General features: G+C 34.6%; 1 protein-coding gene across 2 annotated transcripts in view; it reads right to left on the bottom strand.

Annotated features, from left to right (window-relative positions):
* Positions 1-15,056: 15,056 nt before the first annotated feature.
* LOC108231675 (cadherin-22) overlaps positions 15,057-27,487 on the bottom strand; it is a 136,768-nt gene continuing 124,337 nt past the window's right edge. For both annotated transcript variants that reach the window (XM_017408903.3, XM_037975519.1), the window contains 4 exons: positions 24,408-24,525; positions 21,079-21,228; positions 20,668-20,769; positions 15,057-16,814 (listed from right to left, as the gene is read on the bottom strand). In XM_017408903.3, the coding sequence (XP_017264392.1) occupies positions 16,282-16,814; positions 20,668-20,769; positions 21,079-21,228; positions 24,408-24,525 (903 nt within the window). In that variant the 3' untranslated portion in view covers positions 15,057-16,281. The remainder of the gene's footprint in view (positions 16,815-20,667; positions 20,770-21,078; positions 21,229-24,407; positions 24,526-27,487) is intronic.

Here is a 27,487-nt window from a genome sequence, read left to right on the forward strand (position 1 = left end):
GGTTTGGTTGGTTGGTTTGTTTGTCTGACTGTCAGCAAGTTTACTTAAAAGCTTTTGTATTTTTTTTTTTACTATTATCTGTATTTGTAACTATTACTTATGTTTTAACCATTGCGTTGTTCGTTGTTGTTTCAAGTGCAAGTGTTAAAACCACTGTTATGTCACGCCTCTGCATTTTGACACCCAAAAAATGCCTAAAATGCCTGAAAAACAGCATATCCCCAAAAATTTAGATGCTGTTCTTTAACTGTCTGGTGTTCATGAAAAACCTTGGTCTCTATGTAAAGGCAACAACGTTTTAACATCAGCAGTGAAAATTATTGTAACTATAACATGTAGATAGTTAATAAAGTTGGAACACACAGAAAAAAAAATGTGTTTTTGTTTTTTTTCTCGTCTAGATTTTTATTTATTTATTTTATTTGTCTTTCTGCATGCAGCCAGTTTGACATCATGGTATTTAATTTTGAAACCCTGAGTGAAATCTACAAGGCTCTGTACTCAAATTTAAGACAATAGCAGCCAGTTAAGAGATTAAATTAAAACCATTCTTGTGTGTAATCTAATTTTAAATTTTATGCTATGTTGTTACCTATTTTTGATCATTGTTTTATGATGTGTGTTACTGACCTCTTGCCCAGGTCACCTTTCTAAATGTGATCTTGATCTCAGTGTTTGTTTGTTCTTTTTTATCTGGTTAAATAAGAGAAATGAAAAACTGGCTAACAGCAGCATCAAGGAAGTATTTATCTTGATAAAGATGATATACAGAAGCCATCACTTTTATCACCTCGAGCAGAAAAGCTTATAAAGGGAAAGTCAAGAAACCAGAGGTTGCAGCCTTGGCTGAATCTAAGGTCTCTAATATAAACACAGTTTGTATATTATTCTCAGTGACAAACCACTGACATTTTATAGATTTTTACAATCTTTTGAGGATGTAAACATTTGCAAAATTTGTGGCAGTGCTGACAGTTTTTAATATGGACTTAATTAGTATAAAACCTTTAAGACCAAACTGCATAGAGTTGTTGGATTTGACAAACATACAAAAACAAATAAATGGATAAAAAATAACATTGAAAAGTAGATGCACTTATATTTATTATAGGGTTTTATATACTGAAACATAATTTAAAAACAAACATTTTGTCTTCATACATTTCTAAAACTGATTGCAAAATAACCTATTGCATATAACAAGGTACATTCTCATTTATTCAATAAATAAATAAATTAGTTAATATATTTAGGCTAAAATGGAAAATGCTGTGCAAAACAACTGGCATTTACACATTTTCTTTTTTGCAAGGATTATAAGGGTAAGTAGCAACCAGCTGCTGCTAATGAAATGCACTTTATTAAATAATCAACAGCAAGAGTGAGCAACTATGTGAAAACAGCAGTTTTGGCAGTTTGCCAATGTGGAGCAATCAGGCTTGAGTTAACACAATGCTAGAAAGTATGATATCAGTAATGATTTTGAAGAAATAACTAAATTATTAAAATAATAATAAAAAATAAACTTTCAAACAATTTGGTAGTCCATCATTCTACTGTGAGGGGAAAAAGTACAAGCAGAGAACTTCTGAAATACTTGTCAATTTTCCAAAAGGTTTACAGCCTATAAACTTCACCCTGTGGTCGGACCATGCACCAGACAGAGAAGATGCAAATACAAATCTAAGTATGCCAAATTTCTCTATACCAAAGTAAACTTAAAGCTTGCAAGCCTTAACAATAAGCTGAAAGAACACTGTTAAGAAGAATAGGCCAACATTCCTTGAGAACAGTGAGACACTTTTAAAGACAATTACTTAAAAGGATGTGCTGCAAAATATAACTGAATTTTGACATAGTTGTTTTTTACTCATTGGCTTTGCATAAAATGTAATTTGCCATGTGTTGTTGTTCATCTAAAGTTGTATTTATTTAGACAAATACACTTTGTAAGATCAAAATGTTTTTTGTTTTTTTACCATGCCTTTATATGTGAAAAAAGACACTAAATGCCTTACAAATTTCCTATTTAATGTCAAACATTTATTTTATTCAGATAGAATTCAAATCCTCCCACACTTTATGACAATGACGTTGAACCTGTTTGAAGTATTTGCAATGCAGTCCTCATTATTTTTCATACAAAAAGAGCATAGATCAAAAAGTAGAGAACAAAAAGGGATTGTAAGGACTCAAGAGACTGAGTAATAACCTTGCCAATGGCGTTCATTGTAGTATGTGTGCCTGTTGATGGTGTATGTGTTTCAGCAGCAGTTTACTTGGAATCGGCATGGACTGAACCAGCCTAGATGGCTTGTACACACGCTAGCATCTGTTTGGTTCCATACAGACACTAAAGTACACAGCTACTTTCAAAAACACATACATCCATCAAGGCATGCACACATTCAGCGAATAAAGGTCCATTTGGAGAGGAGCCTCAACTTCACTACTATAGGTTCTGGCTTTTTAGATTACTCATATATATGTATAAAGACATGAACAACAAAAAAATAAAAAGCAACAATTTATAAGATATTTTGTTGAAAAACATGTCAAACTATGTGAGTATTAGTGATCTTCATTAAAAATGCATCAAAGCTAAAAAAAAGAGAAAAATACGAAGATTTATCTTCTACATTTTAAATGAGAAATTAAACTAAAAAGAAGCATACCCAAAATGGAAATTTGAAAAGTAAAATATATAGTTACTAATAAAAAAGCTGCAAAAAAGCGTCCGCCTCTTTTGATGCAGGGCGAAACCTAAAAAGTAAAATGGTAATAACTGAAAAGGGTAAAAAGGTAGTAATTTAATTACTTCTGCAACATAGACTTAGGATAAGTAGAGCACACTGCATGGCTGTAAATAATACATAAGTCAGGTCATTGAGAAAGTAATTGGCTTTTAGAGCTGGCTGATGCTGCATCACCATCCCTGCTGAGATTTATATTGTTGACTTACTGTACAAGACTCTGAAGGTAATCACTGACACAGTTTGTCCCAAACCTCCATCTATCTCTCACCTTCCCGCACTTCAAATTGGGTGCAATTGTTTAAGGACAAATCAGTTGTCGATCTAAATCAACTAGGAATTCTTGATGGATGAAAAGGCCAAACTGAAAAAATAAAAATAATAATAATAGAAGGTTTAATCTGTTAAAATTAGATCAAGGGAAAAACTAAAGCTTCATTCTTTTTTGTCTTTCCATTTGATCTTTTTCTAATTCATCTTCAAGTCTCCCCCAATCGCTCTCTCCAGGTTTAGTTGGAATTAAATTGATTTGCATAATGAAAGGAGATCAAATTTGCTCGACAGAAGTAAAATAGAAATAAAAAAAGGACTTTCCGCTGAGGGCGAACGGGGTATGAGCCACAAGAGAAAGGGAGAGTTGAAAGAAAGAAACAATAAAATGCAATTATACAGCTTCAATAAACCCATAATTCCAGCACGTACAAAAATACCCAGATAGGCGGTGCACATTATTTCATTTGACAAAGCTGTAAAGGCTCATTCAAAGCCACACATCCCTCACAGAACCACAAATTGTCTAATCACATTTTTTTTTTTGAAAGGGAATTAGTATGTTGGTAACCCTTGTGGCAGCTTCCACTTTCTAGGTGTTATTACTAATTACAATTCTCTTATTATGGTAATGCTTGGCAATTCTCAACAAAGAAGCTCATCTAACTGTTCGGTTAGTTTTTATATCTCCATGCAGTTAACCATTCTGAAGTGTTGGAATACTTTGGATTGTAATAGCTCTGAGTTTTTACATTAACCAAACATTAACAATAAACAGAGACGGGGAAATATGACTTAAATTAATTTTCAATTAGCACAGTAATAAGTTGTAAAGGTTTTGTTGAAGTTGATGATTTTAGAGATTATCACTTGTATTATGTATATTCTTACCTGTCTTCTTAAATAGAACGACAAATATTGAGTCACTTTATTTTGTATTACATAAATTACTGTTCAATTAAATGGTTTTGGCTGAATCCAGTGACATGTTGTCATTTTTATCTTGAAACCATGGATGCATTTCATCTCACATTTAATGCATAGATTTAGCGCTACATAGATTTAGAAAGTACCCTTGGATGGCAGTGGTATATACAGCTGTATCACAGCAGATCTTGTTATGAACCTCAGATGTTTATATATTTATTTATTTGGAATTTGAATATTTTTCCAGTGCCTGTGAAAACTACAAATACATTCATGTTGTGCTTAATAGCAAGTCGAAGTCACAATTTCCCTACACAATAAATATAAATAGTCATGGTGGAAAGAAACTTTGCCCTCTTAATTTATGATTACAGGCACTTGGGCATATAAAAAAATCATCCAGTTCTCACCAGGTATTTAAAATAGGTAAAGGCAAATTCATATAAACAACAACACATGACATTGTTTACTGACCAACAACTGAATCAAAAAGCAGAAACATTTTCTTTTTCATGTAGAAATCATCAAAACATCTGTTGGCTTATGTTGGAGTGTTCTGACAGATTCTTGTAAGCAGGCTCAGATCAGTACCTGATTCAGCGGCACTGTTCAATGTGACATTCTGTTTCTCCACCACGAGCACAGGACATTATATTAAGCAGCTCCTTTTTCACAGAGCAATTGGTGTTATCACTTAAAAAAGAAGTTCATTGTTACAGGAATGAATGACAGCTACTTCACCTTTGTCACTTGCCTTGTTACTTCCACAATTTCTAGGAAATAACACTGTGATTCAAAGACTGAGTTGAAACGCTAAAATGATGTGAAGCAACAGGACATTTGTGACAATGTGCAAATGCTTGTGGATGATGTTTGTTAAACCAAATATGTAAAAGTAATAGGCTTTTTTGGACGGCTTTGGCTCAGCATTTTGAATGCTTGTCCTGCATATCCATGTGGCAGTATGTTTTGGGAAGACCCCAAGCTGCACATGATACCTGATGTGTAATTATGGAGAAAAAGCACTCCATGTATAGAATGCAGTGCAAATAATAAGAAGCACATATAAGACACACACTCAAAGAGTATGTGTGAAAATTATCTATCTATATATAAATATACACATTTATAAAGCACCACTTATTTTCATCTAACATTCATTTCATTAAATAAACTTTTAAACACAATCACTTACACTATAACCTTTTACAGCTGTTGTACAAAAATGAAACTTGTTGCAAATTGAATGTACAATTACATAGTTTCAGTATGAGATTTTAAAAAGTAATATTTACTGTATGACTTTCAAAGGTCTCATGGTTGTAGAAGCTGCACTTTGCTGAGTAGGCAATACTCTTGTGAACTTTTATCTCAGTTTTAAGCATGTTCTTTTAATACGCAGCTCTGTAAAGTGTTTTTTTTTTCTTTTTTTTTTACTAGGTTCAATAAAATGGAGAACATTCAAAGTCAACCTAGGAATAAAGCAATGTTTAGGTTTTAAGAGGTGCCACAGTAACTTTGTTATGTCCTTCTGTGTTCTATTCCTTAAGAAGTGGCTGTGGTTCAAGAGGAAGAGCAACCATCTTTCATTTACAAAGGCACTAGTTTTTTTCTCAGACTTTTTCAGTCTGCATCTTTGAGTGCATTTTGGCAAAACACTATCTAAATGATCTATGGTGCATTTATTGGTGTCTGTGTAGAACAGACAAAAAATAACCATAGTTACTAAGAAATATGAAAATCAGTGTATGAATGGATGCCTGTGTGTTTTAGTCTAAAGCTGTTTAAGCTTTCAGCAGGAACACCACATCTTAAATGCAGTTCATCATGTCTTATTTTTAATTAATATATTATCCTTCTCGTGAAATGATGAGTCTGTTATTTGGCCACAGGGATGACCGTACCTGGATCAGGCAGTATCTTATTAATGCAAGATCAGATAGGAAGCCTCTTATAATCATTGTTGAAGGAGCCTCTTCAGAGACCATAGAATTTTATTGGGGTGATCTTATAACATTGTGTGCTCATGAATAACTGAATACTAACAGCACTGATGCCATTTTTATTTACAGAATCATGAGAAAGTTTTTCATGCAGTAGACAAAACTAAATATTTTTATTTGTTAGTTTCGTTTTATTTGTACGTGTCATGCCAAATATTTATTTTATTTTATTATAATTTTTTCAAGCCACTTTTAGGACAAATGTGAAAATAAAGTATTGTTGGACTTATCAAAATAGCAGTACAATTCTTTCATTCATTGTCAAATTTCCATTTATTGAAGCCTGTCTGGGATTATTTATTACTGTATATAATTTGCCACTTCAAATGATTGAGTCATTGTTTCCCTGGTCTCCTGTGTAGGGCTTCTGTAAACATTTGAATAGTCAAAAATAATAATAAAAAATAAATAAATAAAAAAGCAGTACTCACTTGTAAAAATCTAAAATGGAACAACATCTATGTATAGAACAAATCATCTGCTACCACAGGTATCAAATACACTTTAGATAAACAAAACCTTTGTGTGTTACTTTATCAAGCTTGTGTTCATTTACTTTTCTGTCTTTTCTGTGGACAAGTTATTCAATGGGGAGAAAAATAATGGCCTGATGATGTAAAAAAAAACAAAAAACATGATAAATCATTTCAAAATCTTTTACACCTTTACTCCGACATATATCCTGTACAACCTAACTGAAAAATGAGTTGTGGGGAAAAAAACATTAGCATGAGTGTCCACACACTAATATTTGTTAAAGCACCTTTTTATTTGATAACTGCCTTTGTTCTTGGAAGTTCACCTTCTTTGAATTAAAATGAGTCTGATCAACATGAAATCAAGTTCATCTGTCCTAGCATGACTTTTCTGACATTAATTGCATCCTACAGCAAAAGCTATGGTTCATAGAGAGGTGGTAAAGCATCAAAAGGATCTCAATGTTAAAAAGAAACAGTCAAAGGAAAGTTACAAAAATTCCCCTGCATTAAATATTTCAGTCGTTCCCAAACTTGCAAAATAAAAGTTAAAGAGACTCGTGACCCTGTCTTTTACTGTTTTAGGTAAACAAACATTGATAACACAAAATGTAGCAAAAAATATATTCAACTATTATGTTTGTTGTTGTTGTTGTTTTTTCATTTATGACTACTGTTTTTAACTTTTTGTAACAGATAAGGATAAATATTCTGTTGATGATCATTTTTGTTTGTTTGTTTGAACCTAATGTGATTTCTGTATATTTTCTTAAGATTCCCCATTTGGTGTTTTGCAACCCAATCCCAGCTTTGGAAACTACTGTCATTCAATGAGGACATTCATCAAGAAGAGCAGAAAATTTGTAACACCAGCGTCATTACTAAGAACTGGACATACCCTTGAAATTGATGGAAAGAAAAATAGAAAAAAGATGAAAACTGTTCATTGAGGCTTTTAAGAGACCTACTGCAACACTGAAAGAGCTGCAGGAAATTCTGACAAATACTGGTTCTGTACTACATGGGACAATCTTCTGTGTTCTTCAAATGGCTGGTCTATGGGGTAGGACATAATTTTCTTATGTTTGTACACATTGTAAATCAAGTCTCCTAAAACTATGTAGGGAAATGTGTTATGGTTTGATGAACTTACAGTTGAACTTTTTGACTGCAATTTCAAAAGGTATAGTCTGGTTGATGCAGGAACAAGAATGTTGGATCACCAGAAAAATGCCATAGGCACAGTGGGACTTGGTGGCAGCATCATTTGGTGTAGTTTAGTGAAGGTGAATGGGACTATGGACAGTATCAAATACCTGTTTCATTTGGTCCCAAATCTTCAGGTATCTACTGGAAAACTGGAGATGAAGATGATTTCTTTTTAGTTACAATGACCCCAAGTGTACATAAAAGGTGCTTCACTAAAACATAAATATATTTTTTCAAATGTCCTGTTCAGAGACTAGACTTAAATTTAATAGAAAATCGGTGGGGTTACTTTAAGATGACTAGGCACGACACTCAAAACCTGGGAGATTTTGAGCACTTTAGCAAAGATGTGGGCAAATATTACCAGTTGATTTTGTGGCCGGTTACTAGACTCCACAAAGGCTGAGGGCTTTAAATAAATCAAAAGGTGCTTCAACAAAGCCTTAGTTTCATAGTCTGCACACTTATGTAAGCAGCTTCTTGCTTCTTTTATTTTTTATTCCCAATGCCATTTATTTATTTTTCCATTTGAAATGTACAGGGTATGTGTCACAAAAAGTTTTGAATGGATTTATCTTAGTTAAATTTTTCTACATTTCAAAAACCTGACATTGTAAAAGGGGTGAAAAGACTTTTTATATTCACTGCAGTACACAGAAGCTAAAAAAAAGTATGACAAGAAGCATGCAATACAATTTTCCTGTCTTGAAGAGAAAAACATAAATAAACAAATCAACAAAAAAGGTACTCCTTGATGCACTTCACAGTAAGTCATTAACAGATCTTCATCTGAGAATGTCACTCATCTTTAAAAGGCTACTCCTGACAGCTGTAGAATAGGCCTTTTTCAGTATGTCTGGTTTGATATGCCTTTGCAAACCTGCCATTATATGGCTGGATTAAATATTAATAAAATGCACCTTATGTGGTAGTTTTGGTATGACAATTTGTAGCACCATCCTGCACGGGACCTGTTGGGCAAACGGATAGCTTTTTGTACTGAGGCATATCATGGCATAAAAAGTAAAATTTTCACTGTACCAAATTAATTTCACATTAGTTATTGGTTCAAAGGAAGTCATGTAAAGTGACACCTTTTTCCCTAGTTTTAGGTGAATGTCAACATAAATGTAATGATATTCTTAGGAGGAGGGATCATTCAACAGTTTTGACGGAACTTTAGAGATTGCAAAGCCATAGATATGGGGTCTCAATGGCATGTACAAAGACATAACACTAAATAAACTTTCAGTTGTGTAAACTTGGTAGTTACAATGTTTTGCTGGCTCACCAAAACTGTAAAAAGGTGAGATTTCAGTTTTATGGGAGATATTAACTGGTTATTTATTTATTAATTTTTTTTATTGTTTAGTTTTTGTTTTTTTTTTTCTGAACAAGCCATTTGTTTTTGTTCAGTCTCCATAGAGTATGCAGCCAATTTACATAAAAAATAAATAATATTTTGTAAAAAAAAAAAAAAAAAAATGTTTTAGAGCCAGCAAAGCCTTGTTTCTACTTCCATGTGACAAATAGTGACAATTTGAAGAAGTTGTTGGTTGTGCAGTTTTTAACATCATTTTCTTTTCTCTCCAACTATACTCCTGTTTCAGTTCCTATGCCATTACCTTTCTAAACCAAATTTGTATTATTTTCTTTTATTTTTTATTTACTTTTTATCCTGTCTTTTCTGAACACAGTAAACACTGTCACATAATTGACTTCTAAAGCCTTTTCATATATCTGCTGCACCTTAATGGCTTAAAGATATTGTCCTTTTACAGCCAGCTCTGTTCACCCTTTTGTAATGTACACCAGTCAGAGTTGAATCAGCATCAAGTCAAATAAGCTGACATTATGACATCAGCAAAGTGGCAAAATAGTTACTGCATGAGCTGCCAACCACACATACAGTATGCATACCTATATGGCTCTATGAAGGTTGCAGATGTTGATTCAAAGGCATTTTAGACCTGATTTGAGAGGTGATGTGTGAAATAGGATTGAACTGTAGTTCCTGAAGTAAAACAACACAAGTACACAAACTGTTTGTTTTGGTTTTTTGTTTGATTTTTGCATGACTCAAACTTAGGTCCTTCAGTTAAAGGTGGATGTTTCAGCGCTAGCTGACAACTCTGCCTCCTCATAAGTTTTGATGCTTGATAACACTGACAGTTGTGCATGACTAATACAAAGGGTACTGGATGTGTCATCAAACTGCAAGGAATGGCGAGGCTGTTAGTAATTGTGGTTTTCTAAAAAAATGTATCATGGCTATTTTCTTGGCATTTGGGTTGTACTGAACAAGAGATTTCTGGTGTTACTATGGAAGAAATAAAACAAACATCACTCAACACAATAATAAAAAAAATGTAAGTGAAATTGACACAGTGCAAAGTCAATCAATAAAGTGTAAAAAAAATGTTGTGCTCATTTGTATCCTCATGGGCTTTGCAGAGCACAAGCTTAACTGTGTTGATTGGCTGCACCTGAGTAGGTATGAACTGATGACTTATTTGCTGTGGCTTGAGAAGTCTTCACACCTACTGCTCATTATAAGCAGTGCTTTTGTTGGAAAAAATGGGAATAAATCCAGACCTGTACATACTGGTACTAAACCATTATCTGACCAAAACAAAGAGCATTATTTCTGATTTCAAATTGGACAAATTTAAATAATTACTTGTCTCTTTTTGACACCTTAGAGACATTGAAATAATAAAAAGAAATCACAACTGAGTTTTTTTTCCCCCATCCTGCAAAAACCTGCAAAAAAAAGTCACCATTGAACTTTTAATAGCATTTAAACAGTTTTTAATAGACAATTACAATCAATATACTAGAAAAATTACCCTTTCTGCAGAACAAGCCTGTGCCTTCAAAGACGAGAACTTTCATTACACCTGGAACAGAACTTAATGAATCTTCATACAACAAGGTTGGAAATAGACAAAGATTAACTAGGAAAGCCCTTTCAAATGGATAAAAGGAACTCCATACAATATACCTAGTGGTGTTATTTTGGTGCATGGTCTGTTGATTAGGAAACTGTCGTCTACATGACAAACTTTGTTTCTTAAGAACTTCTGCTTCAATACACCTGATTTCAATAAACAGGTCATTAGGCTCTCAAAACAGACGAGCCATTTATTCATTTTAATAAGGTGTATATCAGTTTTTAAGTCTGGTTGATGCTTTGCTCCCTCTAAAATGTTTCTTGTTAAAAGCAAATTAGTTTTCTAAATCTTTTTTGGCAGAAAGGGATATTTTTCAGAAGTAGCTGAAAAGAGGTTTGGTAAGAAGTTAAAAGAACAATAAAATGGTTTATTCCTTCTTACAAAGTTTCACTGATGAATCCAAAGAATAATTTACATTTGCCACAAAAACATGAAAAGGTTGAATTTAGTTTGTCATTCCAGGACTTCTGTAGAAACAATATGTCCCAGTTTTATAGATAGCAAGGAAGGACAGTTACTTCGGCCCCTTGTAAAAATAAAACTAAGTGACCTTTTTTTCTTCATTTTTTTTATCCCAGTCCCACATGATTTCATTGAAATAAATGAAATAACTCTATGAATATATGCACTTTACTACACACACAGATGTTGCATAACAGTGCACTGTATAACACTTGTGTTCTTCATGCTGTGCTGAAGTATCCATAAGATGTCCTTTATTGCATAAAGTGACTCAAGTAATGCAGAGACACCATTAGATTTTTTTCCATCCATTACCATTGTATAAAGAGTTATAAAGAAATCACTGCTGGATCCTGTATCAGGATATTCATTTTAAATCCAGTGCTTAGATTAGAAACAGCGGATGAAGTTTATAGAATACTCTCAGTCTCTCCAAACTACATGTGTGAAGAAACATTTGTTTGTGCAAAACATTGATATTCTAAGCCAAAAACTTACCAACAGCTAAGTGTTTTCAAACACGTAAAACATTTACACATCATAATAGGTTCTGATAAAAAAAGAGAATGTTGTTAGTGCCAAAAAATATGGACGATTTTGGACAACAGCACTAAAGAGCAAACAAGAATGTAATTCAGAGTTCTGTGTTCCAGTTTGTTCCCTACATTGTGCTGAGCAACAAACACTGAGTAACTTAAAGTCACACGTTCCTTTTTATCCAATCGTTCAGAACTTCATTATATTCTAACAAAATAGCTTGCTTTACATCTGAAGCAGCATTAATTTATTCATCCTCTTTTGTGGTCAACACATCACTAAATCATTGGCTATTACACTCTTGCAACTTATGTCCCCCACCTCCTATTGCCTATGGCTGCATTAGCTAATTGTTTTCGTTGTTCAATAAATAATTTCTAAACTGGGAAAAAAAAAATCAGTAGGTTTCTATCATCCATGGCAAAATATGTGACAGTTGCCATGTGCATTGAGGAATTAAGTACAATGTCATAATGCATAAAAATAATGAAGCTACAAAAAACATAGATTTTTCTAAAAGACAGTAATCAACAAACCAGAACCAATAAATAAATAAATTTAAATATGTCTTAAACTGTTCCTGGTAAGATAAGCGGTTTGCACATACTAGTTGGAAATCTTGAAATATGTTTTTTTTTAAATCCATGTTTAAGTTATGTGTTTATTTATTTAACTCTGTTTTGAATTATATACCATTCAGTAAATAAATCATTAAAACCAAAATCATCACTTTACTATTAATTTCACCAATCATTAAACACCTGATTTGGTTTGGCTTCTGGCTACAAAGCACATGTTTTATTCCTTAGTGGGCCAGAGCACAACCTTTGATCCTAAAGCTTTTCTGGCAGACTGGAACTTTAATAACAACAGAAGGAGTAATTGTAGTTTTTCCAACAGGACCTTTGTGATTCAAAACAATCTAACCGAGGACCTAAAAAGAATAGCAAAATCAATATCATATTAACGCCTTAAGATGTGCTTTTATTTGTTAATGGCATTGGCCATGTTGCCTCAAGGTGGGAAGGTGTTTGTTGAATTCCCCGGTGCTTTGGTCAGTGGAGTTTGCATGTTATCTACAGTTGGGAGTCTTTCAGGTGTTATAGTTCTTTACCTCCAGCCCACAAGTAGTGTAACAAAGTAGGATTTATAGAAGAGGTCATATGATATTTTGTGATCTTTTTTCTTTCAGACACATCTAGTCATGTTTAGTGAATGTTAAACTTCTTCGAAGTTGCATAAGACCTGCTAAATGGCTTGCTTGACACATCTCTGTTACGGAATTAGCAGCTGTCTTGTACATAGCTCAGCCTTTGTTGACCATACATTAGAGCCTGTAAGCATATTATATTACACCTAGATATTAATATAATGTAATTTCTTATAAGTCAGTCTGTATGCATGAACCGAGTTGCAAATCATGAACTTGCCCAGAGTGTAGTTTACTTCATGCTGTAGAAAATGCTCCTGGTCTGCTGCAATGTGGGTTGTCACTTGATGGCTTTGTCCTTTTATTTATTTTTTATTCCATTATATTTGTAGTTTTTTATTGTAACTTTTTTTGTCTTTTCTTAAATGCCTGTTCACTTTTATTTGAGTTCCAAAAAACAAATATGAACACTATTTTGCAGACCCTGGTAATATCTTGACACAACGACAACAATAATAATAACAAAAAGTCATGGTCATAATCCAGGCTTTGAATGAAACGCCTGTCTGAACATTGGAAACTAGTCATTTTCATGACTAAAAAACACACTCTGCAATTTTCTACCTGAGTGCTGTTTTTGTAAAGAGTCAATAGCCATCTTAGTAAAATAGTCACCTCATGTTATTTTTTTTTTCAGCTTGTCAGAGAGCTGCATTTGATTTGCAATGTAAGCTAGGTCTGTTTATGCAGCATACTTTAGCAAAATGGATTTGATTTTACCATGTTGAAGGTGAAACCTTTGTTTTTAGAGTGCCTGGAAATTAAAATAGCTAAAAGCTGTTAGGCTACATATGATTGATATTTTGCACTGTTCACATTTATATGGCCCCCTCCCAACTCTTGCAAACCCTTCATCTCCCCTCCCCCATTGTTTAATCAATTGTCATTACCAAGCCAAGTACAAAAGGAAAGGAAGAGGATATTTGAAATGCTCACCGCTATCCCTCAGAGATCTGTCAATCACCAAAGGTCCATCTGCATAACTAATGGCTGGCTTCTTATTGCCCTTGGAGTGGGGGGGGGGATGTTCTGACTGATGGCAACACATTCATATGTTCACATGTCCAGGTCATCACTAATGAGTGACATGTTCTTTGACAGTGATTGAAGATGAACGAAAGGCTCATTTGCTATGGCAATACTAAAGAACACAGGCAAAATCAAGGGCTTACTTGTTCTCTACAATACAATATATGACTTTAAAATTTTAGTTACATGACCTGCTATCATTTAGGCAACACTGTGTCGTACATAATTTTATTAAAGGCACATAGAGCATTTTAGCCCAGTCCTACTTTTAGGGCAGCAACTGTCAAGTTTGTGCTGCCCTACATGTATATATTTATATTTAGCCCGATGAAAATACAACTTTTGTTTGTCAGAAAGCAAATGCTGTTAGGCAAAGAGGTGTGATTAATAATAAATGAACAGATCTCTTGTTCCTAAAAATACAAAAAGAAAAAGGAAAAAAAAAACTGTATACTGATGCTATATAGATCAATACAGCATAAAAGAAAGATTATGCTTCATACTAATAAAGACAGAGATGTAAAATGTATTTGAAATGGTAAAATCAATTTGAGTTTCTTTTTAACTTAATAACTTTCCACTTTTCAGTGTGATATATATGCACTGTCGATTGATTCTAATAGTTTCAGGGGATTATTCAAACAAATAATGAAAATATTGAAGATCTGTTACCACACAGCAATTGCAACACCATTAAGTACAGTAGTGCTGCTAACTCTGCTATCACTTCTGTGCTGATAAGAGAACAAAACAGATTATAACAGCAATAAAAGTTGCAGTTATTGCCATTTAGCTAAAAATGTTTTGTGTTGCAATCCTAGAAAATTTATGTTCAAAACAAATTTCACTGGCAGGAGAGTCATAGAATGTGAATTCAGTGTCTTACTGTGCAGATGAAAGCATCTTTGAATGCCTCAGCATTCTCTGGTGACTATGACAATTACAGTGGTTTGGCAGAAAACAGCCAGTAGGGAGATAAACTGAGAGACGAATCTTTGTTTGGCTGAGTCCTGTCATATGGTGTGTTTGTTTCCACCTACAACTATTCTCTGAATCTATCCCTGGTGAAAACAAAAACTATCTCTGCAATTATTCATAATTCAGTAGATGTCTTCAGCAAAGAATTGACACACAACAATTACTAACACGGGGGCATTCTTCACTTTATCACAGTGATCTCATTGACAGAACAAATATAATGAGTAAGTTAGACTATCACACTCATGGAGATTTACCAAAAAAGTTAAATATTTATTGGTCTTTTTTATTTTATTTTTTTTATAATTTTCCATACATTTGCAAGTTAAGGTCAACATGGAATAGGGTGGGATATCAGGTCAATGTTACCAATTCATTATGTGTTGCCCCATAAACCTGCCCTTACTATTTAAACACATTTGTTATGCAAGAACAAATATTCCAAAAGTAAACAAAATATTCAAAACAAGAGCAAACATCTTAAAATACAAAATGAATTCAACATATTGTACACATTCACACAAAATCTGGAATATACTGGCTCCCCGTGGCACAAAGCTGGCCATCAGCCAACTCCATAAAACAGTCTTTTTCTTTATTTTCTTTTTCATTTTAAATCACTGTTGCGGTTTGTGCCTTATTGCCTTACAAATGGCTGTGGAAAGGATAGGAAAAGACATTGTTAACACACAGTTGTCCTCAGTTTCTCACTGTCAGAATTCCCTTTTTATAAATCACTTAAATACAGCAAATGTATATCAGTCTTATGTGTTCTGACTTAACTGGCAGCTCATGATGCTGCAATTCTGTCCCTTTATAGCAGTGTATTATATATTTGTATTCCCTTTGATTTTACAAAACCTATCATATAAAATAAATACAATTTTTTTTAGCAGTGTAACTTTTTATATGGCCCACATTTCTTTTTCTCTGCACCAGTGTTTTGGTAAAGCAGTCCTTCATTTCTGTAGTCTCCTCCAGTGTAATGTCTTTCTCCCCCATTTCTTCTTTAGCACTTAATACAAGTTTGTTGCTGTTACCATTGTCATCAGGGAATAAATAAATATATAAACAAATAAATAAATAAATAAATTTCCTTCCTTTAAATAGGTGGAATTTTCTTTGTTTGCTGAACCCTATATTAGGAATGCAGATCCTCTTACTGTCATAGGTTACCATCAAGGTTTTCATTTTAGTAAAACAACTTCACACTAAATATTTTACTCTTCTTCGTCCACATATTAAAGTAATACTTTAAAACTCTTTAACTTTAAAAGTGACAGAAAACAAATTTTATTCAAATGGGTTTAAAGCCTGCATGTAGAAAGTTTCAAATTAATATAAAGGGGTGGTACTCTATCTTGATTGAGTACCACCCCTGATGGTGACAGTAGTGTGCCAGAGGGTGAGCAGTTAGAAAAAGGAGGAGTAAAAGAGAGAGTTTGACTGTCTCTCTACAGATAAGAAGCTGTGCTAGGACCCTTCCTCCTCACGGTTTCCCGGAGCGTAGTAGCCTGCAAGTTGCCTGAAGCGTGGTCCCCAGTCATGGAGGTAAGAGAAATCCTGCTCTGAGGTGTTGGACAGTGTGTGGATAGAGCTGAGTGAAAGCGCAGGTGAGCTGGTGCCTTCAAAGGCGTATGTCTGGAAAGAGTCATACGGCGGCACCGTCAGATCAGCGTCAGCCTGTTCCACTTTTTTTCGTATGTAGCCTTTGAACAGAGAGAAGTCTGTTGCTGCTGCTGCTGCTGCTCCATCTGCACCAAGACTCACCCTGTTTGCTTGAATCCATTGTGGCAGCGAACGGATGTCCGGGCCAGAATCGCAAGTCTTGGCCTCTGGGAAGTCATAGAGGTTCCTCAAAGCACTCATGTCATATGCCTCAGTATCCTGCTCCCCGCCACCCTCATCATTGTACTTGATGACATTATCCCTCATGTCCTCCTCATCTTCTGCCATCCTCTGGCTCTTCCTGTGGCGTTTCAGTGTTAGGATGAGCAAGACAAGAACTGATGAAGAGGGAAAGAGAATAAAACAGAGAAAATAATGATTGCACAGTAATTCTTCTTTAAATATTATGAAACTCAACAATGTTATGACAGTGTCTTGAAATATGCTGCATCTCTTAAATTGATTATAATTGAATTAAAAGGACTGTATGTATATTAAACATTTTGTTAGGTTACATTTTGTTTGTTTTTTTATTTCTTGTAACTAAGCAAAATGGAGATGTTTTAACCTGTTCTTCCACTTCGGATCCAAGTTTGTTAATGAGCAGTTGGTTTGTAGATGCATTTCAAACATTAACCAATGAGCTATGAGTAAATCTCATAGATCAGAAGAAATAGTATCAGTTGTAAGAATTATTCTTACTGTGAGTCATTTTCACTGATAAAAGATAGTGAGAAGTGAGACTTTTAGCCAGTAGTTACTTAGTTTGATTGGCATAAGAACTTGAGGCCAGAAGCCAGCTATTGACTATGTCACTCCATAACCACAAATAGAATACCTTTTTTCCTACTTTAAACAAGAACAGTGAGTTACTACTTGGAAGATATGCCAATAAAGCGACATTTAGATATATCATTAAGAAGTAAGTACCATGAATCTTTCAGAACAGATAACCACTTGCCAAAAACAACGATCCCACAGAAATCAAAAATATCATCCATTATAATGGAGGCTACGTTGGCCCATCAGGACACCCATCTATACACAATAAAAATTAAATACAGACAGATTTATTTCATGGCCAATCTAGACTGCCGTCATAGTATAGGCTTAGTACGCATAGAAAAAAGCCCAGGTGAACTTTTTAAAAGGTACTTGTGAGTTCAGGATGTTATATATATATATATATATATATATATATATATATATATATATATATATTCTTTCCTAAGCAATATCTTGTGAAAATGTATTTCTGTTTCTAACAAGTTTCTTTATTTGGTATATATGCCCTAAAAGTGGACAGTAAATACATCTAAGCGCAGTGACAGACATGTAACCCGACTAAAAATCTTTGCTGGTCTTTAGTGTGAATTTAATGCAGAATATTTAATTGACAATGTTGTTCTCCTTTTGCATTGTTTGCTTGGCTTCAGTGGGAAAGCAGAGTCTGTAACCATTGTGTTTATTCTTCTACTCAATGAATGGACCCAGTTAATTGCCACGAGACTAAAGAAAAAGTCATGGTTTGAGGTAATCTGTGGCACACACTGTGATGCATACTAAACAAGCCCTAAGACAATTACTCTAAATTCACTCTAATGAGAAGAGTAATAGAGGGTGGAAAACTTCCTTTTTTTCAAGTCCCTTTTTAGTAAATTGTCTTAAAGTGTGTGTGACATTATGGGGATTTCTAAAAAAAAGACAAAAAGACTTTCTCTTTAATCACTTAAGCATCTACACACCTAAAAACATACAAACTAAAAACTTATGTACCTAAAAGGTCTACATGTCTTTGGAAATGTCAATAAAACAGTGTATACAAAATACACTTCTGTTGAAAGCAAATGTACCTGTGTATACCTGACTTGTATCTATACAATGCTGATACCCATGTGTACAGATGTTGCGATAAGTGTTCCTGACAAGACAGTTAATTTCCCCTTGGGCTGCGCTGGTTGCCCTCACACGGGAGTTCATCACAAGCAGATGGGAGGTAATTGGAATGGATGCATGCAGATGCTGCAACGCAATAAAATGGATTCATCACATCAGGGTTATATAGGAACTGATGGAGGGACTGTTTGTTTGTAAGGTAATTAGGCAGAAATTTGTTTTCATTTTTCTCATCATCCAGCAATTGATGTAATAGAGGTGGTCCAGCCTCTGGAGAAAGAGAAAGCTGGCCAGCTGATTAGTCATTGTGTGCACCACAGAAGTACACATATATAGAAAAGAGAATGCGCACGCAGTAATGGTGGATAAAGAAAATGGATTGTAATGCAGCAAATATAAGTACGGAGTGATTTACCATTTGTGCTGAAGCAGTTTGTGTATGATGTACAGTAAATAAAAGCAATGAGAAAAGTGTTTTGTGGTATGCAGTTGAGCTAATAAGATTGTTGTCATTTGCCTGATGCTTGTGTTGTTATTCATACCACATGGTAGTTATGAAAACATGGTTTTCCCTGTTATTTTGACCCTTACTACCCTGATACTTCAGTGTTTGCATGATGAATTGTAAAAGATGTGGCAACTTAGCCAGTCCTTTAGCGCATTGATGAGGTATGATGTGTATGTTTTAAAATTAGAATGGTATGGTTCAGTGGTTGCAGGTACTAACCCGGCTTTCTGTGTGGAGTTTGCATGTTCTCCCCATGCATGCATGGGTTTTCTCCAGATAATCTTTTTTTTTTCCTACAGACTGAAAACATTCATGTTTAGTTAACTGGTAACTCTAAATTGCCTCTAGATCGCCCTTCACTGTCTCTTTGTGGCCCTGTGATGGACTGGTGACCTGGCCAGGGCATATCTCCCTGCCGCTCTGGATGAAAAAGCATATTAAAACAAAATGGATGGAAGAATGGTATGGAACAGACATTGATAAGACATGCTGCCAATGTATTAAACATGGCAGCATTTCAATATCACAGGAAATGTGATATAAAAACCCCTATGTTATTTTTTTTATTATTTTGTATTTTTTAATCAGTACAGGTTTTGCTTTCTACTAGTATAATGGCCAAAAGAAAGAAAAAACTATTTTGAACTCATGCTACTGAAGGGATGCTATCTAGGACATCACCAGAACGAGGATACACTACCAACAGTTATATAGCCAGCAGGTTGCCTTAGATTTGTACACAACATTTTTGTTGAGGCTTTTAAAGCTATGTTAAATAAATGATGCTCTGCTTTTGAAGTATACTGTAGTAGATGGTTTTGTTAATGGAGACAGACTTTTAACAACATTCATTAAAAAAGCTCTTAAAAGAAAAAGAGAACAATGTTAGTCACAGTTAAAGCAACATAGTGTCACATCATCCATCATTCACTGGCGGCACAAAATAAAATGTGCAGAGCCACAAGCGGGGGAGACAAAACACCCTGACAGTATTGTTGCTGCTTGCTGTTACCAAAGAGTGGGATGCAAAAACTTACAGTGGGGGGTAGACCGAGAAGCAGGCTCATAATTTTTTCAAATATTTCAATACCAACCATCTTTGGTATCTGAAAGGGTGAGCATGTGTATGCATGGGTATGTTAGTGTGTGCATGTCTATATAAAAATCTCAGCCTGTCTGGAAAGCCTTGACTATTTAAACCCTCCTGTACAGAGTGATACAAGTGCTGAGATAGCTTTTTTGCCTGTTTGCATTCTCGAACCTCCACCCCCCATCTCCACTTTACTCCCATTCATTCTGTCACTGCCTGTGTTCTGTGGATCAAAGTGCCTTGATGTCATTCATAAAACTGGGCAGCATCTGCGTTTTGCTTTAAACAAAAGCCCTATCCTCATAAAAGCAGACTCAAAATGTCTAACAGGAACATGAAAGAAAGATGAAGAGTGTATCTTGTTTTGATGTTATTTAAAGAATTTGGATAACTTCTAAAAGGGGTCAACCCATTAAAGCACATATGCCTGGTTGCATGATTTTCTGAACAGAGGATATACATTTGCTTCACTATGTGCATGCTGTAGACCCACCTTTTCTCTAGAATATCCCACTATTACATAAATATTGCTGGTCGACCTACTGCAGTAGTAAATCTAAGTAGTTTTGCCAGAAATATGATCAAATCTTTTGTGTTTATCTATCAAGCTGTTTATAAAATACACATTTATGTATTTTTCTTGCATTCATATATATGCATGCATATGTTATGAATGTAAGTACATGTATCTGCTTACCTATAAGAATCAGCATGCAGACCAATAGTGCTATAAGAGCCCCAGGACTGAGAGCCGCACTCATTACATAGGCTGTTGCATTACAAGACTGGATCACTCCTTCTGTGTAATGAAAAAAAAGACAATTTTCACTGCAGATTTGACTCCATTGTTATCAGTTCAAAAAATAAGCATTATTTCATTAAAAATAAAACCAGTGTTTTTAACATTAAGATTTTACTACCTGAAATCTCTCTAAAGGGCCATTTGTCTGCATATTTGCGGCCTTGTCTTGTTTTCTTTTCAATAAATGTATGCTTATAAGAACTGTTTGCTAAGCAAAACAATGACATGTTGACCTTTTAGTACTGTCTGTGCTGATGCAGAAGGTGACAGTGATGTTAATGTTGCAGCTCCCAGAGTAGCTCTCACCTGTGTCACAGCCACAGACGTGGATGGTCAGGGTGCCTGTTGTGCTGAGGGAGGGGGGTCCACTGTCAACCACAAGAATAGGCAGGAAGTACACATTCTGTTCGTGACGGTTAAAGCCCAACCTCTGGGTACGAATGCCAGCTGTGTTTTCTTGGTGTGCAGTGGGATTTAGTTGTGGACACATTGGGGTCAGAGAAACAAGATAAAGCAGAGAATTACATGAGCATCTACACGTTTGAATTATAAAACCATTGTTTTCTGACAGACAAGGTTCTAGAAAATTGAAAATGATTAGTCTAGTAACTCATTTTATTACCTTTCTTATTTTTTACTTGCACATATACAATTATTCATTTTGTTTGACAATTTACCAATATTGCTATATTGTTAACATTAGGTGGCTTTAGTTACGTATTTATTTCTGTACTACAGACAGCATTACCAAAATTGTCTAGTAAACTTAGGGTTATTAAATCTCATCAGAAGAGTGAACTGCTTCCCTGCCATTAACATTTATCAGATATTTATCAAGGAAACACAAAGCAGAGCAGAAAATGAGTGTGAGAGCCTCTGTTTGAAATTAAATTACAGTGGTGTGTATATGAGCTCTCTGCTTGAGACTTAGATAAATGTAACACAAAATAAAGGATGAGGTTTTGATAAATAGAGTAAGGGTAGCTGGTGGGAAGACTTGCATAGAGGATAACAAGTAATCCATCTCCCAGAACATTTATCACTGTTATCCATGTCACCCTAGAACTCCTCTGGCACATGTAGAACAATTTTCATATTGCAGTTCATGTTCGGGAATGTTACACCTCACAATTTGTCCTTTTGACTTTTACACGACACATCTTCATGCTTAAAAAGAAAGATTGTTAGCAGACTTGTGAGCACACTGAAAGTCACTTCTTGAATAAATTTGAAAAAAAAATAATGCACTTGAAGTTTGGCTAACTAACAAAATAAACACATCTGTATCAACTCTAGTTAATTCGTCTTTGAGGACTCAGATGTAAGGAACTAGTAGTCATTATTGTTATCCTGATGCATTTTTAGAACATTAATTGCAAAGTCAATCAATTAATTAAATGTTTACATTACACAAAGAAAGTGAATTTACATAAATAAATACAGTATGATGGCAGTTTATCAAAGTAGAAAACTATGTTGTGAGATGAGGTTTTGTTGTTGTTTTTTGTTTGTTTGTTTTTTTATTTTTTTATTTTTTTTTTTTTCAGACTGCCGGCAAAAACTTCTCAAAGTTTAGCAACATGGGAAAAATGCCTTGTCATCATAGTGTGTCAAGGCTTAGAGACAAAACACAATGTGAGGGCATGATGAGGGAGAGAAGAAGTGACAGATTGAAAGTGACAGGTTGACAAATGTGTCCATGAAAAAAGACACCAGAGTGGAAAAATGAGGGGTAGGCGTATTAAAAGTCTGGGTGGTGCTTTGTTTGTTTTTCACCAGAATATATACATTAATGCTGGCACGAATGACTTCATTAAAAGTATTTAAATTTGCATTTGTTTGTTTATGCACAATGCATTGGTTGGCAAAATGGGGTGGCAGGTATAACATTTATATATTGTGAATTTTGATCATTCTTCCCAACCACCCACACTGAACCATGGGATATCATACTTTTACTTATTCCCTGCCCATCCAGTGAATTGTGTGTAAACAATGCATTATGTGTGTTACACAAGGCTTGTGTATGTGCCTTCCTATTCAAATACACATGACCAAGACAACAACAGACCCTGCTGCTTCACAAAGTGACATTTTCCTGGCTCAGGTTGCTACCTGACATTTTCCTGGTGTCAGATCAATCTTGATTTAGCCAGATGTCACATTTACTTAGATACACATCTCTAAATGAAGTATCTGCAAGCGCATGTGCAAAAAGACACAGCCAAACATGAAAAAAAGCCTTCTTGACAGAGCAGAGTCATCACTGGGGAACACAGTGGCTTTAATTTATTAGGTGGTGCTTACAAAATAGTTTTCATGGCACTTGAAGAAAAAAAAAAAGTTTAAAAGTGTAATCTCTTAAACATTTTTTTTTGTATTTTATTTATTCATTTACATATAACACAATCACAAAAAGTGTTTTGCAAGAACAAAAAAATAAACAGTGACCTAAACTTTTTTTTTTTTTCTGAATATATGACTGAGCTATGAGGATCCTCACAGCCGATGTTTACCCAAAAGTGTCACCTATTAATGAGGCAAATACTAAATCACAAAGAAAGTATACATGTTGCCTACAATACAATCAAAGTGTATGATTTTTCTGCATGTCAGGGTAATTTAACCATCTGGTATCTGAACAACTGAGCTATTCTAATTAAAAATTTGACATTATTGATTAACATTTTAAAGGGTTTTGAAAATGCCATCTCACAATCTAAACCAGCATTACCTCCAGATCCTTATTTGAATAAGACCCTGGAGCATTTCATCAAATTAATGTTTACAGTCACTTGGGAAAAATATTGATAATACCATAAAGCCCTTCTTTTTTATGAGCTACAATAGGATCTTGAACAATCTTCATTTCACCGCTGTAGTTTACATTAGAGGTTTACCAATTAAAGTATTTTTAATAGTTAATGTTTGGAAATCAGGACATCAAATAACCAGTATGCAGCATATATAAAACCAAGCTTCTGTAGGTCTGTTTGGTATTGGCCTATAAACATAATTCAATAATCAGACAATTTTAATTGTCATGGAACTTGTGTACTGGTCAGTCATATGCTAGATTTAAAAAAATGCGTAGAAACAGGTAAAAGTGAAGACTTTTGGGTTATTGCTTACAAATGAGCTGACAGTAAGAATAGCATAGGGCCTAGAATGTTTTAAGCACTTTTGTGAATTTGTCTTGACACATTTCTCCTCTTGTTGGCATGTTTGTTATCAGACAGGATTACCAACCAAATATAAAGCCCACCTGTCTTGAACGGCACCTGTATCATGAAAAATGCATAGACACAAAGATGGGGAATAAAGTGTAACAACATTATTCTGCCAAATGTGCCTGCTTTTTAATCAGCTTGGTATGTTCAGGCATGGCCAGCACTGATTAGTGGAAAACTGCTAAATGCTGCCTAATTAATCAGGTGACCAATCAATTGGTCAACATCTATTTAGAAGTACACATACAAAAACATACTCTGAAAGGCTATACTTTAATCAAGAGTTTAAAAACAGACTGTTGATTAAAGTATAGGCTCAAAATCCAATATTTTTTTACATTATCCACAGAATCAAACGTGGCTGATGAGTTTAAATTAATCATGAAACAATGCTTGTCCTCTTACCTGTGACATTCGATAAAGTGAAGTGGCGACTGCTGGAACCTTCAGGAGCTAAAGTGAAAAAGAACTGATGCCCAGATTGTGGTTCATCTCTATCCACTACACTGATGCTGTGAATAAGCTAAGGACAGAGAGACACACCATAAAAAGAAATAAAGAAAGAAGAAAGAAAGGTTAGATTTCTACTCAAGTCTACTCAACAGGAACAAGGAATCAAATTTAGATCACTTTGCATTTCAAATGCCTTTTTCCTCCACATAAGGAGAAAGGTGGAGCAAGATGCAACAGACTGAAAAAGGCTTGCTGTGAAAGAGTAGTTCAAAGAGGCGACAGTCACAAAGAGATTAAAACTACTTTTTACCAGAAAGTTGACACAGCATTATGAATGATGCCTCAGTGTTAGAAATGCAAAATTATGATAAAATTCCTTTATGAAAGGAAAAGAACAGGGAGGTCGGCTTGTTTGTTGTAGGAAGGACAGAAAAAAAAAAAAATGGATATAAGCAGAACAGGAATAAAGCAAGACTAGGGGTAAATGTAGTCCTATGTAATTCAGTAATAGTAATTCCCATTCAAAGTAAAATAATCTGATTCAATTTTGAGAAGTCTATGTGGACACACTGAGATGAGGCTGGATTCAATGTAAGCTGAACAGACATCAAACAGACCCTGGAGATGTTTTCACCTTAACGCAAGGCTCTCAGTGACAATTTGTCTTTCTTTCATGCTATTACTCTGAAGCAGGCAACAAACCACAAGCTGATAAATGATATTTTCATATCACATCGGTCTAATCTGTTTCATCTCCCTGGACACAACACATGAGTCCAAATCCTTATTATTTTGATTTTTTTTCCATTGTTTACTGCATTCTATCAAAAAAAACAAAACGTGAAATATTTTCCAAAAGTGCAGAAAAAGATCAATCATGAAAGCTTCAGAGATCTCTAGGTAAAGAATTATTGCAGAGTTTGTTACCATTTATTTCAAAAGTTGTTTAAATGTCATAATTTTTCATGATGTTACATTTATGTGTTCTGAAACTGTGCGCAGCCCCTTTTTCTAACTAACAGTGCTGGTGTCACTGGACTGTTTTCACAGTGAACCAGCTTTGTAACACTAAAAATCTCAAGATGAACTTGAAATCATCCTACTGAGCCTCTAATCCTGCTTCATAGTACAGGCCTCAGATCAAATGCTGAATCAACAGAACAAGAGCTATAAAAAACAGACACTAAACGGCTGTTCTATGTAACAAAGAAGAAATATGTGCTTCACAACACCAAAATCAAAACCCATGAAACATAATGAGGAAAGAGGGTTTTCTAATATGTTATTCTAAAGTAGGCTAACTGCCTATTTATAATAACTTCAAATCATGAGTACTACAAATCAAAAAATCAGTTCACACAGGAATAACATCCATTTTAAAACAAAACCTTTACTTCTTTTCAACTGATGTTTTGTTGATAACTCAAGGCAATTGATATACAACAAAGATGGCTAATTTCATTTTGCCAAAGCCATTATGGTTTACTGAAAACAAAGGAACTGCTATCTCTAACAATATTTCATCAATCCAATATGTACTGCTTGTTCCATAGTCAGTGCATCAGCTTGAGCAGGGAAGTCCAGATAAATCTTTCCAAAGCCATCTCTTCCAGGAGGATTCCAAGGCTTTCCCAGGCCAGCCAAAAGATATATTCTGTCCAGCGTGTCCTTGGTTCACCTCCCTAGAAAGGCATCATGGGGGTAACCTTCCAAGATGCCCAAACCACCTCAACTGGCTCCTCGATGTGGAGGAGTAATGGCTCTATTTCAAGTCCCAACTGGAAAACCAAACTTCTCACCCTGGTAAGACCTCTGTACTCACGTTTTAGGTTTAATCATTTCTATTTACTGAACCACTTTCTAATGAAGCTTGTTAAATCTATCTTTTTTTATAGATATGCAAGGTTTTCTAACATCTCCAGGGTTAAGAAAAGGTTATAGCAATTTTTTTGTATACATACAACTTATGTGATTGCCGTTTGATTTCTTGACCATCTATTACATTCAAAGCTGTTAAATTCTTTTTTCCCCATCTCAGAAAAAAAAATGCTTTTCATTTATTTTCTATCTGCAAACTGACTATTAGAAATTCAGTTTTTAGCATATTTTCTTTAAACTATAGATCTTTCTCAAGCTTAAAATGTCCCTTAATATTTATATATATATATATTTTTTGAGTCTGTGCTTTACTGTAACTGAGCTACTGACTATTAAGACTCAAGGCTAAAGGGCCACAGTCATACCTTCAGAAAGAAAAAAAAGAAAAAAATGGCTACCCAGCGCTGATGCTGCAACACCGCCACACAACAGGCTTAGTCATACCCAGAGCTCAAGGAGGCTGTTTAGGATAATATGGCTTACTTTGTAATTACGAAATGCTGTGGCGTGATTTCAAGGTAAATGACATGCTTCTTCTTTGAAGCACTACAAAAACGTACTTAAAAAATGCAGAAACATCAAGTATAATTCCAAGTGTTCCCTCAAAACTATTTGAAATTTTTGCCATGTTCTGAATTTGCTACAGTGTAAGTGTGATAGCTGTAACTGGTGCAGGAGACCAGTGCTATCAATACATTAATATGCTGTAGTAAAGTAAGTTTTCTGTTATGTGTTTACAATGTTTTATCGGTATGCAATGCAGTCTTGTTTACCACCAGTCAGTTCTTGAGAAAACAAAACTGCACTCAGACTGCAGTTCATTAATATACAAATTTTGCTGAGTTGTTTTTTGATTGCACTGGTTATAAATTACTTGGCTACTACTTGAACATCATCACTTTTACTTCTGCGTTTGCTCTTAATGTTAGCAGGTAGCAGTATTTCCACACTGTTTTGGCCTCTTGAATTTTAATGAACACTTTGTTAGTCAAAGTCAAATTCCACATGTCAAAGTTGTTATTACTTTAGCCAAACAAAAGAGTTTTGCCATTTTGCTTGGTTTCATTTCAGTGACTGTTCAAATGATCAAATATTTAACTAAAAGTTTTTAAGCTTGATTTATATATTTGGTCTCAAATTGATTACCTTGTTAC

Source organism: Kryptolebias marmoratus, linkage group LG4 (genome assembly GCF_001649575.2).
Source record: "Kryptolebias marmoratus isolate JLee-2015 linkage group LG4, ASM164957v2, whole genome shotgun sequence".
NCBI lineage: Eukaryota > Metazoa > Chordata > Actinopteri > Cyprinodontiformes > Rivulidae > Kryptolebias > Kryptolebias marmoratus.